This window comes from Phaseolus vulgaris, chromosome 9, assembly GCF_051622355.1.
Source record: "Phaseolus vulgaris cultivar YP4 chromosome 9, ASM5162235v1, whole genome shotgun sequence".
NCBI lineage: Eukaryota > Viridiplantae > Streptophyta > Magnoliopsida > Fabales > Fabaceae > Phaseolus > Phaseolus vulgaris.
In genome coordinates, this window is record NC_143506.1 from 11,318,718 (window position 1) to 11,335,533 (window position 16,816).

Below are 16,816 nucleotides of genomic sequence, written 5' to 3' on the forward strand. Positions count from 1 at the left end.
TGTGTAGGAAATAAGTGTATGGAGACTTTCTCTCTCCAAATTACAAGCTAATTATGTAGTGATCCACTAATCATGGGATTCTATCATAAAAGTAAAATTTGTGTGGAGTTTCTCCTATGAGGATATTAGTGGGAATTTTTGGTCTCCAAGAAAGGCTGTTAGTTGCGTCGATAAAAACATATCTTTCAAATGGAAGGCTATTGGAAGTAAGTGGTTTGCCTCCATGATGAACATAGTCAAACAAGTTGCAATAAACAGATTTAGGAGTTTCTCCTTTTGACCATGGTTTAAATCATGTTTAAAGATCTCTTTATTACTGCCGGTATCCCATCGAAACACTGTAGCATCAATATCAAACCTCATGTAAGAAACTTCTCTCAAGCTTTCTTGCAACGTTGACATTGTTTATATAAATTGAATCTGTGTTGTATTTTCCATGTTATTTTTCTTAGTTCTCTATTCTTATAAGGAAATTGTGGTATGAATCATTCTGAAACCTTCTCATCCTTTTATTTGCTTATAATATAGTACGATAAAGTGATTGAAGTATGTGATGAGAAGTATAAGATCAATGAACCACCTTTAATAAAAACTTAGGACTTTTATTGTTCACCTAATTTTATGAAATAGTTTGACGTTTGATTATGAATGATTTTTAGTACATCCACCTAAGATTGTCATCAATAGTTTTGAGATAAGGATTGAGAAAATTATATTTTATTATTTTTATAAATACGTAATTAAAAAATAAAAATATGTAAAAATAGTTTTAAAAAATTATATAGGCTTTATTTTTAAAAAAAGAGAAATTATCACTTATAATATTCTACTTTTAAATTATCTGTGTTATGACTTAATATTATATAAGGATAATATTTTTAAAATATTTTAATCTTTTTTATATAAAAGCATTATTTTGTTAGATAAGGTTTATAAGAATATTAATGAATAGGCATTGAATATAGAGTTGAAAGAGGAGAAATTAAATTAGATAACAATAAGAAACTGAAAATGAATATAAGCCTAATGATCATTATTCAAACATAAACCATCTCACCATTGATTTTAAGAATTTTTCATATAAAACTTGATTGCTTTTTTTGCAAATATCTCGTAACAGTAATATGTAAGTTCCGTACTGAAAGAATATTTTTTATTCAATCTGTCCTTCATCTATAGCAGTGATACATATATATATATATAACCATAGCATTAGAACCGTACAGAACCGTACAGATTCTTTTTCTCACATAACCTCTGTAATTAAGACTAATTATAGACCCATTAATAGTGATTATATTCCTATAATTAAGTCTAATTATAGACTCATTAATAGTGATTATATTCCTATAATTAAGTCTAATTAAGTCTAATAATGATTTTGTCCGGTAATATCCCCTCAAGTTGGAGCATGTAAGTCTTGAATGCCCAACTTGACCAAGATGACTCCAAACTTTTTAGCACCGAGAGCTTTGGTGAAAAGGTCAGCTAGTTGTGTATGTGTGGGCACATAGGATGGAAGAAGACGCTTGTGAATGATTTCATCTCGAACAAAGTGGTTGTCAACTTCAATGTGTTTGGTGCGTTCGTGGAAGATCGGGTTTTTGGCAATGTGAAGTGCTGCTTGACTATCACAATAAAGACGAATTGGGTCAGGATGAGGAACATGTAGAGAAGCGAGAATGTCTTTAATCCACTTTAATTCTCGGGTGGTCTTAGCCATTGATCGATATTCAGCCTCAGCAGAGGAGGCAAAAACCGTTTGTTGTTTCTAGGTTTTCCAAGAGATTGGGGAAGTGCCGAGTTGAATAAACCATCCGGTGAGAGATTTCCGTGTCAGTGGACAACTTGCCCAATCAGAATCACACCACCCAAAGAGTTGTAAGTTGTTCTCTCGAGGTAGGAGTATTCCTTGTCCAGGATGCCCCTTTAAATATCGAACAACACGAAGAGCAGCTTGCCAATGCTCGGAGCGTGGATTTTGCATAAATTGAGATAAAGCTTGGACACTGTAGGCAAGGTCAGGTCGAGTGAAACACGGATAAATTAACCTCCCAACAAGTCTACGATAAGTAGCCGGGTCAGAAAGAAAAGAACCAGTAGCGGAGCTCAATTTGTGATTTTCTTCACATGGTGTAGTGGCGGGCTTCGCACCCAACAATCCGACTTCAGTAATGATATCTAAGGCATATTTCCTCTGACAAAGTAAGATTCCGTTGGGGGAGCGAGCAACTTCAACCCCCAGGAAGTACTTGAGGCGGCCTAAATCTTTCATATGAAAGCATTGATTTAAGTAGCCTTTAAAACATTGGATGGCAGTACCATTATTCCCTGCAATCACAAGATCATCAACGTAGACTAGCACAACCAACTGTATGTCATTATTATTGAGAGTAAACAGGGAATGATCCTTCGGGGATTGTTGGAAGCCGTAACGAGTGAGAGAAGAAGATAGTTTAGCAAACCAACACCTGGGGGCCTGTCGGAGGCCATATAGAGACTTTTGAAGCTTGCACACTGCCCCTGGTTGAGATTCTTGGAAGCCAGGAGGGAGTTTCATATAAACCTCATCATCAAGATCACCATGGAGAAACGCATTGTGAACGTCCATCTGATGAAGCTCCCAATCTTTTGCGGCTGCTACTGCTAAAGTTGTGCGAATGGTTACCGTCTTTACGACAGGAGAAAACGTCTTGTTGTAATCCAAACCCTCCACTTGATGATTGTCAAGAATTACCAATCGAGCCTTGAATCTTTCAATTGTTCCATCCGAGTTGTATTTGATTTTGTAGATCCATTTACACCCAAGTGCCTTCTTTCCAGGAGGGAGAGCGGTGAGTTTCCAGGTGTCATTGAGTTCGAGAGCATGAATCTCCTGTGCCATAGCATCACGCCACCGGGGTTCTCGGACCGCTTGAGAAAAGAACAGGGGTTCCTGCTCGGTGTGTAAAGAGGCAAGAAAACTTTGATGATGGTTAGAAAAGGAATCACAATTCACAAAATCATGTATAGGATACGAAACACCTGAGGATTCTGTTGAAGGAGGTGATGGAATAGAGGGGCTTGACGGTATCGTGGTGGCTGCGACAAAATCGCGTAACCGTACGGAAGGCAGCTTCGCGCGATGCCCTCGCCCAAGGGGAACCGCGGCCGTCAGCGGTGGTGAAGAAACCGATGGCGCCGTCTCCGTCGGACGCGGCGGTGGATCCGCGGGTAGCGTCGAGGTTTCTATACACGGATCGGAGTCGTTGATAGTGTGGTCGAAGTCATCTGTGAGGGTAGCATCCTCCTTGGCTGGGATGGGAGATGCAATGGGTTGGTTGACGATGCATTCATCTAGGTTTGAGGAGGCAACTTCATGAAGAAAATGTGGGTCCGTTCCAGTTTCTAAAGAGTTGGCAATAATTGGGTTTTGCAATGATGGTGCAGTGTCCATCTTTTTGGCTTCAAAATATGGAAATTTATTTTCGAAAAAGTGTACATCACGAGAGACAAAGAAAGTTTCTGTTTCCAAATCAAATAATTTCCATCCTTTTTGGCCATATGGATACCCGACAAACACACATTTTCGGCTACGACTATCAAATTTATCCCGCTGTCTATTTTGATTATGAGCATAACATAATGAACCAAATACTCGTAAGTGCGCGTAGCTGGGTACACATCCATGGATCACTTCATAAGGGGTTTTTCCTTTTAGAATGGAGGATGGTGTGAGATTGATTAAGTAGCCTGCAGTCAAAACGCATTCCCCCCAAAATTTAATGGGAAGATTGCCTTGAAACCGTAATGACCGAGCAACATTCAGAATATGCCGATGCTTGCGTTCGACGCGTCCATTTTGTTGCGGGGTCCCGACACAGGAAGTTTGGTGAAGGATACCTTGTTGAATGAAATAGTGTTTTAGACACATGAATTCGGTTCCATTGTCAGAGCGAACCATTTTAACACATTTGTTGTATTGCCTCTCAACGAGTGTGAAATTTTTTTTCAAAGTCACTGATACCTCTGTTTTTTCTTTTAACAAATAGATCCAAATTGCCCGTGAACAATCATCCACAATTGTCAAAAAATATGAAGCACCACAGGATGAAGGAGTTTTATAAGGACCCCATAAGTCACAATGAATTAAATAAAAAATATTCAAAGCTTGATGCGTACTTAAGAAAAACTTATCTCTCGTTTGTTTCGATTTTTCACAAACTTCACAAACTGTATTCAACTCATCACGAGTACATTTCCCACTTATATCAGGAAGCATTTGCACAATCTGAAATGACGGATGTCCTAATCTTTGGTGCCAAAGTGCTAGTTGATTTTCCATCTTGACATGACATGCTTGAGTCTTCCGTACCCCACGATACCAATAAAGCCCATCTTTCCGTTCACCTGCTCCAATCAGCGTCCTCGAAATGCGGTCCTGTACACAATTTATCAGTGAATGTTACAACACAATTTTCTTCATCCGTCAATTGAGGTACTGAAAGTAAATTGCATTTTAATTTGGGAACATAAAGGACATTTTTCAATTCAAGTCCTTCTTCAAGAGTCACTGTTCCCTGTTCGCAAGCTAGAATACGTTCACCATCTCGTAACAGTAATCTCCGATAATTTTTAGTGGTAATTTTTGGTTTCCATGAACTATTGACAAAGATGCTCACAAATACATCATGGCTTTTTGACTTTTCAGAACTAAGAGGCACGCCTCTCTCATGAATAAAATATAAAATCATATAAGTTGTAAAAGACAGAATCAACGGCTTCATCTTGTGGTCGTGGTTGAAATCCATTTTTGAATATATCACTAAAATTTCTAGTGTTCCACCTAAATAGTCGAGCATGACTATCTCTATTCCTATAGTAAACTTTACTTAACTTTCCTTTCCCAATATTAACATTATTGATTTTCGTCCAAATATCTTGAGCTATACTCATTTTTGTCTTGCATATGTGGCGATAAATTAAATAATAGAGCTATAACAATTAAATAAATTTTTTATAACAATTATTTTATCTATTTATTTTCTTTCTTTTATTTACTTTCTTTTATTTATTTTCTTTTATCTTATTTTTTTATTTATCTAAAAAAAGTGTTATGTTTAACAAATTACCATGATTACTAAGATTAGGTATTTTGTTTTGGACTATAAACTTTCTAATTTCAATTTTACAGAATTCCAATATAAATTATTATCGCAGACTTGCAGCTTTTTGAGTTTTTAACAATATTTATGAAGTTTAGTATTAAATTATTAAATTAGTGCAAGTTGAAAATTTTAATGAGATATAGTATAAATTCAAGCTTTATTGTACGATATTGTAGGCAATTATTGTATATAATTATTGTACGCAATTATTGTACGTTATTGTCTATACATGGAATAATGTAAATACACACAAGAGAATAAAAAATCTTCAATTTTCTTACTCTTGTCTGTATTTATTTTAATTTTTTCGAGATATGTGTGGATGAAAATCAACAATGTTAATATTGGGGAAGGAAAGTTAAGGAAAGTTTACTATAGGAATATTGATCGTCATGCTTGTGTGTTTAGATGGGCAGAAGGAGTTATAAAGAGATATTTCAAAAATACTTGTTTCTAATTAATATTTTTTATTACCTTCGTGCACAATATAATATTTTATAGTTAGTAATTGATAATATGAGATAATTATAAAAATTAATATATCATGAAATGTAATCTAACATTGATTTTAGAGATTTCAGCGTTGCTTTATATGTACAGCATGATCAAATAAAGTCACATGCTATCTCCAAGAAAGAAAACTTCGTCTTATTGAGAAAATAGAGCATAATTATCTACAAGAATCAAACTAAAAATGATTTTGCATTACCTTAGTTTGAAGTACATGTGGGGTATTATAAAAAAGAAGTAGCATTACCTTAGCTTGACTATACTATTTATTATTTTAAATCTTAAAAAAAAAAAAACAGACAGAATAACATCGACTAACAGAATGAATATAAATACGCATTATTCCAAACCACTATTCAATCTCTTTGCCATGGCTGAAATAAGCATTCTACTACTTCCATTTTTTTTCCTTTTTTTTTTCAGTGCCGATCTATAACTGTTCCATTCCTTTTACTTTTGGTTTTTTACCGAAGGTTCTTGTTTGCATTTCGTTTTTTAAATTAGTATTACGAAGTGGACTTTAAGCCTAACTCAACTCCATAAAATCTAGCGGGTGGCTTGATAAACCCAACAAACACTCATTAGGATAGGCTCGAAATGGCTTTGATACCATATTACAAAGTGGACTTTAAACCTAACTCAACCCCCATAAAACTGGCTCATGGGGTAAGGTTTACACCCACTTATATACAATGAAATGTCCTAATCTCTAGTCGATGTGGGATCTCCAACAATTAGGATTAAATTAATTGATTTCGGGAACATGCTTCATCTCCTGCTGATGAAAACAATGATGAAAACATTACACGTCATTATTGTAGGTATGCTTACAAGTTCATTGATATCATCCTCAGAAAGAGGGACATCGTTGTTTTCTTTTTCATTAGCATTAACAACATTGCATGAGTGACATTGTTATTTTCATCAACAGAGCATGTTCCTGAAATCAATCAATTTAAACCTAATTCAAAAAATGAAATGCAAACAGAACCTAATGCAAACAAACCTTCGGTGAATCACAAGGAACACAAAATTTATTACCGATAAAAAAAACAAGGAGTAGAAGGAATGAAACAATTATAAATCAACACAGAAAAAAAGGAAAAAAAAATGGAAGTAGTAGAATACTTACGTCAGCCATGACAAACAGATTGAAGAGCTGTTTGGAATAATGAGTATTTGTAATCATTATATTAGTCGGTGCTCGCCGAAGTTGGTCAACAAGATCGCCGGTCGAGAAAGTGGAGTTCCACATATCTGTGTAATCGGTGGTCGCCGAAATTATGCAACGTGCTTGGGTAACTCGTTGTGTGGCGAGGTGAATGTAGGTGGCCTCGGTTCTGGGTGTTATGCTATGAGGTAACCTGTTGGTTATTTTTTGGGTATGGTTCTCTCACTTTAAGGTTGTTATGATCCAACCATAAAGGAGAGTTTCTTTTGTGAATGGAATAGGAAGTCCACTTCTGATCACTGTATATGGGTTGGGATACCCCTGAAGTATCCCTTTAATTTTATTTATTCATTGTTGATAAAAAAAAATCATTATGTTAGTCTATGTTATTCCGTTTGTTTTGATTTTTTTTAAGATGTAAAATAATTAATATTATAAATTAATAGTATAGTTAACAAAGCTTGTAGAACAAGCTACCACTTCTTTATAAATACTCTACATGTACTTCAAGGTAATGCAAAATCACTTTCAATTTATATAAAGTATCTTTTCTTCTCCTCTCTTAGTTTTATATTAGTTTTTTTAGAATAACTATTTACACAATCATGTGTGAATGTCTGATTCAACAATTAGTTAGTATTCATTTGTTTACTTCATCCGCAACCGCATGAGCGAGAGCAATGAGAGTAGAGTGATAGGCAATATCTACATTTTCGTCCTTTTTATATGTTAATTTTTTTTGTTCTTATTTCATATACTAAATATATATTTATATTGATATATTAAAATGAAATACATATTATATAAATATGTATTGGTTTTAAAATGTTAATTTTCTAATTTCTATAGTTCCTTTTTTTAATATGAACTATTTCTACTTGAATTTTACACGATTTCTTAATCTTTGTTAGCTTATTTTGTATTAATGACATGCAAAATTCGATTTTCAGTAATTTGCAGAAAAATAACCGGGAGATTGGGAATACAATAAAAGTAAAGTAATATGTACCTGATGTGTTATTTATTAATTAATTTATTTTTATTCATTAGTTAATCATAAATAAATATAAGTGTTGACATAGTGTTTTCGGTGCCGTAATTCGAGTGCTAAAGTACATCAAAGGATTATTGGAACAAGGATTGCTATTGTCATCTGAGAATAATCTGACAATGACAGCTTATTATTGTACACAATTATTTTACGTAATTATTTTACTTTATTTTACGTAATTATTGTAAGCATGCTTACAAGTTCTTCGATATCATCCTCAACAAGAGTAACATTGTTGTTTTCATTTTCATCAGCATTAACAGCAGAGCAGGAGTGACATCGTTGGTTTTCATCAGCAGCCGATGAAGCATGTTCCTGAAATCAATCAATTTAAACCTAATTTAAAAAACCAAATGCAAGGAACGTAGAATTTATTACCGATAAAAAAAAAACTAGAAAGAATGAGACAATTATAGATTGGCGCAGACAAAAAAAATGAAAAGAAATGAAAGTTGTACAATGCTTACTTCAGCCATGACAAACAGATTGAAGAGCTGCTTGGAATAAAAGGTATTTATAATAATTATGTTAGTCTATCTTTTAAGATTTAAAATAATTAATATTATAAATTAACAGTGTAGTGAACGAAGCTTGTGGAACAAGTTACCGCTTCATTATAAATACCCACATGTAATTCAAACTAAGGTAATGCGAAATCATTTTCAGTTTATATAAAGTCTGATGTATTAAACCCACATGTAATCACAATTTGAACTGATGTATTAAAAATAAATACATACTATATATATAATGGTTTTAAACTGGTAATTTTCTAAAACGGTAAAAATAAATACATAATATATATATATATGAACTATTTCTACTTGAATTTTCCTCAATTTCTTAATCTTTGTTAGGGTATTTTATATTAATGACGAGCAAAATTCGATTTACAGTAATTTGCAGACCAATAACCGGAAGATTAGGAATACTATAAAAGTAAAGTAATATGTATCTGATATGTTATTTATTTATTTTTATTCTTTAGGTTATCATAAATAAATATACATGTTGACATAGTGTTTTTGATTCAGATCCCTAAGTCAATATATATAGGTTCCATAGAAATCTAATTGGCATGTAGCAATTTGAGTCCTAAAGTACATCAAGGATCACCGGGACAAGGACTGTTATTTTCATCTGAGAATAATATGATATTTATAGCTTATTATTGTATGCAATTATTGTATGTAATTATTGTACGTAATTATTGTACTTTATTGTATGTAATTATTGTAGGCATGCTTACAAGTTCGTCGATATCACCTAATTTAAAAAATGAAATGCAAACAGAACCTAATGTAAACAACAACCTTTCGTGAATCACAAGGAACACAAAATATATTACCGATAAAAAAAAAGGAGTAGAAGGAATGAAACTGTGATAGATTGACGCAAAAAAAAATAAGGAAAAAAAAATGGAAGTAGTAGAATACTTACTTCAGCCATAATTGAAGAACTGTTTGGAATATTGGGTATTATAATCATTCTGTTAGTCTATGTTATTCGGTCTGTTTTGATCTTTTTTTTTAATTTAAAATAATTAATATTATAAATTAATAGTATAGTTAATAAAGCTTGTGGAACTACTATCGATTTTTTATAAATACCCCACTTTAAACTAAGGTAATGCAAAATCCCTTTCAGTTTATATAAAGTCTATCCTCTCTTAGTTTTATACTAGTTTTTTAAGAGTAGTTATTTAATACAATCATATGAGAATGTTGTTCAACAATTAGTTAGTATTCCTTCATTTTCTTCAACAACATGAGTCAGACAGAGCATTGACAATAAAGTGATCACCAGTACAAAAAGGTAAATTAACGACGGTTAAAATCAACATTTCAAGACGGTTCCAGAACCGTCGTTATTACAGGCGTCTTAAAAGGTATAGGGTTTTCACGACGGTTCCGGGAACCGTCGTTAAAACTCCTAGTTATAACGACGGTTCCCTCAACCGTCGTTATAAGGGTTTCGTGTTTTTCCAAAAAAAAATTAAGGACTTTTAAAGACGGTACCGTCGTTGTAAGTATGTCTTTTTAAAGACGGTTCCAAGTGGAACCGTCGTTATATGCATTGATTAAAAAAAAAAAATTATAAAATCTCAAATCATACAAAAACCTGCATAAAGTTTTCAATTCCAGAAAATAAAAACATTTCAAATCATAATTTAAATACAAAAATTACATACAACAAATTATAACATTTACAAAAAAGTTTGGTAATATATGAAAAAATTTGTCATTGTAATAATTTATCTATACTAGAGTGTTATACATGGTTACAAAATACTTTGACCATGTTGTTCTCACATACTCCAATGCTTCTAAATCTAGCGGGTGTTGGTCGTTGTAGAACTGTGACATTTGATATTTTGAATTAGTGCATGAATAATAAATCTCAAATTTTAAAGTGTTTATTGTATTGGGGTATTACCTTATCCCAACCTTTCTTAATTTCAGCTTGCAAAATAGTCAACATCCATTGCATAACATAATAACCGCACTCATAATTTTCAGGTTGCCTGTTGGACTGCATGTGAAAACAAATGTATTAAATGAATGAGTGAAACACATTAAATTAAGTAAACAAATATACTTTAAATACCTTAAGGTACATCCAAGTGAGTTTTTGTGCGTTTGAAGTTCTCCTCCCACACAACATATTATATCCAGAGTAAGCACTAAAATAATAAGATTTCATGTTAGAATACATAACATTATATAATATATAAGTAATAATAAATGTTAAATGAAACTGTCGTACCTATCTATAATGTTTTTAAAATAGGTCGGAGGTTTTTTATGCGAGGAGCAAAACCATGTAGCGGTATGATCTTGAACAGATATGATCAATAGTTGCCAATGACGCCTGTATAACAAATCAGTTAATTAGTTTCTCTTATTTCAATAATTTATTAAAACTTATTTAATAAATAAGAACTTACTCATGGATGTACGGAGCAAAATAAATGTGTTTTCCACCATTCTTTAAGGCAGTGGTGATGTATGTTTGTGTTTCTGACTTCTTGTTTCCAATTGATTGAGTGATTTGAGGGTCTAAAAACCCATATATATTGTGTTTCCCCTCATCAAAGCATAATCCAGAAAGATACCTAAATTTCAATAAGTTTGTACTAATATATTTAATAAATCAAAAGTATAAAGATTTTAAAATTTGAACTTACATCATCCATAATTGCAAAATTGTTATGTTAATCTCTTGATCTCCGGATGCAAGGTCCAACAAATCAGACATGTGAACGTACAACAGTAGATTACCATGCCTTCCAAATACATTGGCATCCCATGGAACCTCTAAGACGGTTGTATCTAAAGCTGTAGCAACTTCCACCAATGCCGCCAGAGGATCATCAATGGAGACTATTTTCTTCTTTTCCAGAGGCAGATTTGTCTTAGGTTCCTGCTACTCATCAAAAAAAAAAAATACTTAAATTAGTTAGAATGTAATATATCTTATATATAATTCTATTAGTATTAGTTCAAATATATACCATAGAGTCTATAGGTCTGACGAGATGTCTAGGCCAGGCAACGAAAGTATGCAATGCCTCTGCTACAATTGTGACCTCTGATGTCGGCACAGGAACTACAAGATCACCATAAAGGACCTTCTCCACCGTGACCTTCATGAAATTAGAAGGAAGAGGCACATTGTGTAACATTGTGACCCCTTCATAACACTTACCCAAGGCAACGAATCGGGTCAAAGAATTACACTCAACATATAATTCGCAGTGGCTAGTTGAGCCAAAGTCATCTCCTGATAGATCAACTGCCGAACAACTCCCTTTAGTGCTGACTTTGTTAATAGGAGGCGGAGGTGGTTCATCTTCTATCATAGTAGGTGGTTGCTGTGAGTGTCCTAAACCCTCCCACCGCTTTTTGAACTCCATTTCCATTCGCGCACTAAACTCCTCCATGAAGCTTTCTTTAAGCTCTTGAGTTACCTCAGCCTTTAACTGCTCACGTAGTTGTAGTAAATACTCTTGGCTAGGTTCATTGGGTTTAAAATAACACATAGAATTTAAAATAACACATTGAAAAGAAATTGTGAAACTTACAATGCGCTCAACTGTTTGTTCTGTAGACTTAGAACTCCATGTCCCTAATGTGTTTATACGGGCACCCTTCCACATCTCATGTCGGAGTGGTGGGGATGGAGGTCTTAAAGAATCTACACTATTCATTTCCTCAATGGAAGTAGAACGTGCTTTAATCTTTTCTTCAAGCATCTTCTGCTCTAGCAACTTATAACCACCACGAGACAATAAGTGTGGGGTATCATTATGTGCCTGATTGGCTTTTGCTTTGTTCCGAACCTCCTATCATAACGCTCAAAATTTAGTAATACGTTAATATAAACTATATTCAAATATAAAAGTGATACTAACCTGCCATTTTTCAGTTTGTCGAATATTGACAAACTGCTGCCAAGTTTCTTCATCAATGGATGCATATTTTGCACAAGGATTTTCTTCTTTCCTTTTCCCATATATATAATCTGTTGTTAATTTTGATTTGAACTGACGAAACTTGACACCCACATCTGAAAGAACCTTCGCTTTCAAGGTTTCCACATTCGGGATGTTGTAATGCGTCTACATTGTTTGAAAGAATTAGTTCATAAACAAAAACAAAGTATAAAAGAACTTTAGATTGAGCAAAGTAAAAACAGTTACATACCAGAATATCTTGCCAAATCATGTTTTTCTCGTGGTCAGTCACGTGATCCCAGGACTGAGTTAAGATAGAGATCCTTTCACGAGATAGTACTCCAAGATAACTCCTATATTTCTTTGCATGTTGCCCAGTGGGCACACCAGTGTGGATATCAATAGACAAAGGTATTTTGTCATCTTTATTTATCCTCTTAAACATATTCTTTAATCTTGTAGGTCCTCTACCAGTTTTTGAATGGGAAACTTTATCATCTGCCATGTTCCTGTTATCAAAAAAATATGATAAACATCAATAATATGAAATATAATTAAAATGAAATATATTGTAAAACTAAACATGAATCACATGTACATACAAATATATATTCCTTCATCATGATCATTTCGAGTTGCATGTACAACATCAGCAACATCCTCGTACTCTTTATTGATGGTCGTTCTTGTAAGTGATTCAATCTCACAAATGTCATTGTTTGTATCTTCTGTGTCATTATGTTGTTTTTTTCCATGTAGCACAAAAGACCAGTGGTCAGACGTAGGATCTTGGATATAGAAAACTTGGGAAGCTTGATGTGCCATTATAAATGGTTCGTCATGATAACCTATCTTTCGAAAGTCAACCAAAGTCAGTCCTGATTCATCAACTTTGACACCAGTCTTATTGTCAACCCACTTGCATTTGAAAACAGGTACAGTAAACTTGGTATAATTAACTTCCCAAATCTCTACTATGACACCATAATAAGGCATTGATCCCACAACAGGATTTTGATCCTTTGCAGTTGAAAACTGCATAGACTCTGCCTCCAAGGTGACTCCGCTATTTTGCACTGTACTCCTATCATCTCGAGACTTTGTGTAAAACAAACAACCATTTACTTCATAGCCAGAACAACATAAAACATCAAATTTGAGACCGTTTGCAAGCCATGTTAATGTTTCAGATGCTGATGGATCATTCATTATTTGTTGCTTAAACCATGACATGAAAGTTTTGTTATGCTCAATTAACACCCATTTTTTTGATTGTCTTGGATTTTTATATTTGACAATGTCTTTGTGTGTATCTAAGTATGGTAACACTTCATCAGTGTTATTCAAGATATACAAGTGTGCTTGCAGAACCTCTTCTCTAGATTTGCTTATGACATGTACACCTCTTGAAGATTTACTTATGAATCTACGAGAGTGCCAACCTTTTTCAGGAACTCCTATACATTTGGCTTTTGACATGTACTCGGAACAAAACTCAATAGATTCTTCTGAAATGTATCTTTCAATAATGGAAGCTTCTGGACGACATTGATTCTTCACATATCCCTTCAAAATCTTCATGTATCGTTCAACTGGATACATCCATCGCATATAAACTGGCCCACACAATCTGATTTCTCTTACAAGATGAACAACCAAGTGTACCATAATATCAAAAAAAGATGGAGGAAAAAACATCTCGAGTTGACACAAGATAAAAATTATTTCTTCTTCAAGTTCATCCAACTTCTGAGAGTCAATCTCTTTACTACATATGGAATTGAAAAATGAACATAGTCGAGTGATTGTATGCCTAACATTTTTGGGCAAGATTCCACGAATAGCCACCGGTAGTAATTGTTGCATTAGAACGTGACAATCATGTGACTTTAAGCCAATTAGTTTCAAATCATTCATAGATACAAGACTCTTCACATTTAAAGAGTAGCCTTGTGGTACCTTAACACCTTTAAGACATTCACAAAAACTTGTTTTCTCTTTCTTTGACAAAGTGTAACACGCTGCAGGAAAGTATGTACGTTTACCAACTTCTCTCGGTGCCAATTCCTCTCGTATATTCATTTCAATCAAATCCAGACGTGCATTCACACCATCCTTTGTTTTGCCTTTAATGTTCAGAAGTGTTCCTATTAGACTGTCACACACATTCTTCTCTACGTGCATTACATCTAGACAGTGTCTAACATCTAACTTACACCAATACGGAAGATCAAAAAAAGATTGATCTCTTCTTCCATATTTCACTCACAGTTTGCTTCTTCTTCATTTTTCCAAAAGTCACATTAACATTTTTGATTTTTTCATAAATTTCAACACCACTTAAGGGAGTGGGACAAATGTCATGTTCTTGGTATCCGTTAAAAGCTTTTTTCAATCGACGATACGGATGATATTTCGTTAGAAATCTACGATGCCCAAGATACACGGTTTTTCTTCCATGTTTCAACTGCTCATAAGATGTCTTGTCTTGACATATTGGACATGCTCTATGGCCTTTCACACTATAACCTGACAAGTTCCCATATGCAGGGAAGTCATTGATAGTACAAAACAACATCGCATGCAATCGGAAAGATTCATTTTTAAACGCGTCAAACACATCAACCCCTTCATTCCACAATAATTTCAAATCTTCAATCAATGGATTAAGATAAACATCTATGTCATTTCCAGGTTGTTTTGGACCAGAGATCATCATAGATAACATCATGTATTTGCGCTTCATACACAAAGCAGGAGGTAAGTTGTAAATCACTAACAAAACGGGCCATGAACTATGATTACTACTTAAATTTCCAAAGGGATTCATTCCATCAGTTGCCAATCCAAGTCTTAAGTTTCTTGATTCTTTTCCAAATTCAGGAAATTCTTTATCAATATTCTTCCACTGCAAAGAATCAGCAGGATGACGAAGTAATCCATCACATTTTCTATTATCTGCATGCCACCTAAGGTTTTTAGCATCATCTGCATTTGCAAACAAACGCTTAAGCCTTCGAATTATTGGAAGATACCAAACAACCTTAGCAGGAGGACCTTCCTTTGTCAATTCATCAATTTCATCATTCTGACCAACCTTAACCTTATAACGTGACAAACCACACCTGGGACATCTTCTTAAATCTTCATACTCATTTCTGTATAAAATACAATCGTTAGGACATGAATGTATTTTTCTATACTCCATACCCATTGGACAAAGTATTTTTTTCGCCTCATAATTTCGATTGGGCAAGGTATTTCCTTCTAGAAGCATGTCCTTAAGCAATTGAAGCAATTCTGTAAAACTTTTGTCGGCCCATCCATTCATTGCTTTCAAATTCATCAACCTTAACACTGTTGATAATCGTGTGAAGTTAGTTGAACCAGAATACAAATGAGTCTCTGCATCATTAGACATATTTTCAAAAACTGCATTAGCAAATGATTCTGCTCCCACATCACGAATCATGTCTTCTAATCTATCATCCATTGAGAAATGAACTTCCTCCGAACCTCCGTGCACACTTGGCAAGTCTAACAATTCACCATGCCACGTCCATGTTGTATAACTTTTCAAAAATCCATCACATAAAAGATGTTCTCTAATTTCAGAAACAGTCAATATCCTTCCATTTAAACAATTGATACAAGGGCACCTTATCCTTACTCCATTCTTATAACTAACGGCATTATGTTCTGCGAATTGTATGAACTCTTCCACTCCTTCTTCGTAAGTATCACTTATTCGTGGTGTATTAATCCAACTCCGATCCATAGAACTGCTAAACTAAGAACCAATACTTTCAATATGTAATCATGAAAAAATAAAACAAAAGTGCCGAAGGTCGGACACCTCCGGACTCAGAACCAGTGCGTTCAATATGTCAAAACAATATATAATGTCTGAAAATTACCGGAGGTCGAACACCTCCGGACTCAGAACCAGTGCGTTCAATATGTCAAAACAATATATAATGACTGAAAATTGTCGGAGGTCGAACCCCTCTGGACTCAGATTCAATGCGTTCAATATAAAGAATCAATATCAAATTCAAAACAAATACTTTCAAAATATAGGTGATGATAAATAAGAATACACTAACCTCAAATGGATGGGCGGTCACGACAAGCGGTTGCAGCAAGAAGTCGGTGTTCACGGACGTGCGTCGCGGCACAAGGTCGGTGGTCGCGCGCAGGGTGGTCGCTGGAACGTAGTCGCAGTCGCGCGGGCGGCTGGAGCAGGGTTGTGGTCGCGGGCGGCTGGGGCAGGGTCGCGGTCGCGGGCGGCGATGCGGTCGCGCGGCAGGGTCGCGGCGACGGCAGGGTTTAGGGTTCGCGGTGTGGTCGTGCGTGGCGGGGTCGTTCAGTCGCGGTAGGGGTGCGACGTTCGGGGCGGTGCGGTCGCGCGGCAGGGTGCGTCGCGACGGAGGGGGCGGCGCGGTGCGACGTTCGGGGCGGCTCGATCGTGTGGCTGGGTT

At 34.9% G+C, this 16,816-nt stretch overlaps 2 protein-coding genes across 2 annotated transcripts; both read right to left on the reverse strand.

Moving 5' to 3' along the window:
• Positions 1 to 1,399: 1,399 nt before the first annotated feature.
• Positions 1,400 to 15,612, reverse strand: LOC150025162 (uncharacterized). The gene is made up of 11 exons (XM_090295648.1): positions 14,926 to 15,612; positions 10,827 to 10,960; positions 10,646 to 10,750; positions 10,487 to 10,562; positions 10,316 to 10,411; positions 10,144 to 10,236; positions 8,078 to 8,194; positions 4,237 to 4,420; positions 3,018 to 3,354; positions 1,815 to 2,063; positions 1,400 to 1,628 (listed from the first exon to the last, which is right to left on the reverse strand). The coding sequence occupies exons 1-11, from the start codon at positions 15,610 to 15,612 to the stop codon at positions 1,400 to 1,402; spliced, it is 2,307 nt and encodes a 768-aa protein (XP_090151774.1).
• Positions 11,382 to 14,267, reverse strand: LOC150025163 (uncharacterized). The gene is made up of 4 exons (XM_090295967.1): positions 12,945 to 14,267; positions 12,586 to 12,639; positions 12,447 to 12,500; positions 11,382 to 12,224 (listed from the first exon to the last, which is right to left on the reverse strand). The coding sequence occupies exons 1-4, from the start codon at positions 14,250 to 14,252 to the stop codon at positions 11,382 to 11,384; spliced, it is 2,259 nt and encodes a 752-aa protein (XP_090152093.1). The 5' UTR covers positions 14,253 to 14,267.
• Positions 15,613 to 16,816: the final 1,204 nt, after the last annotated feature.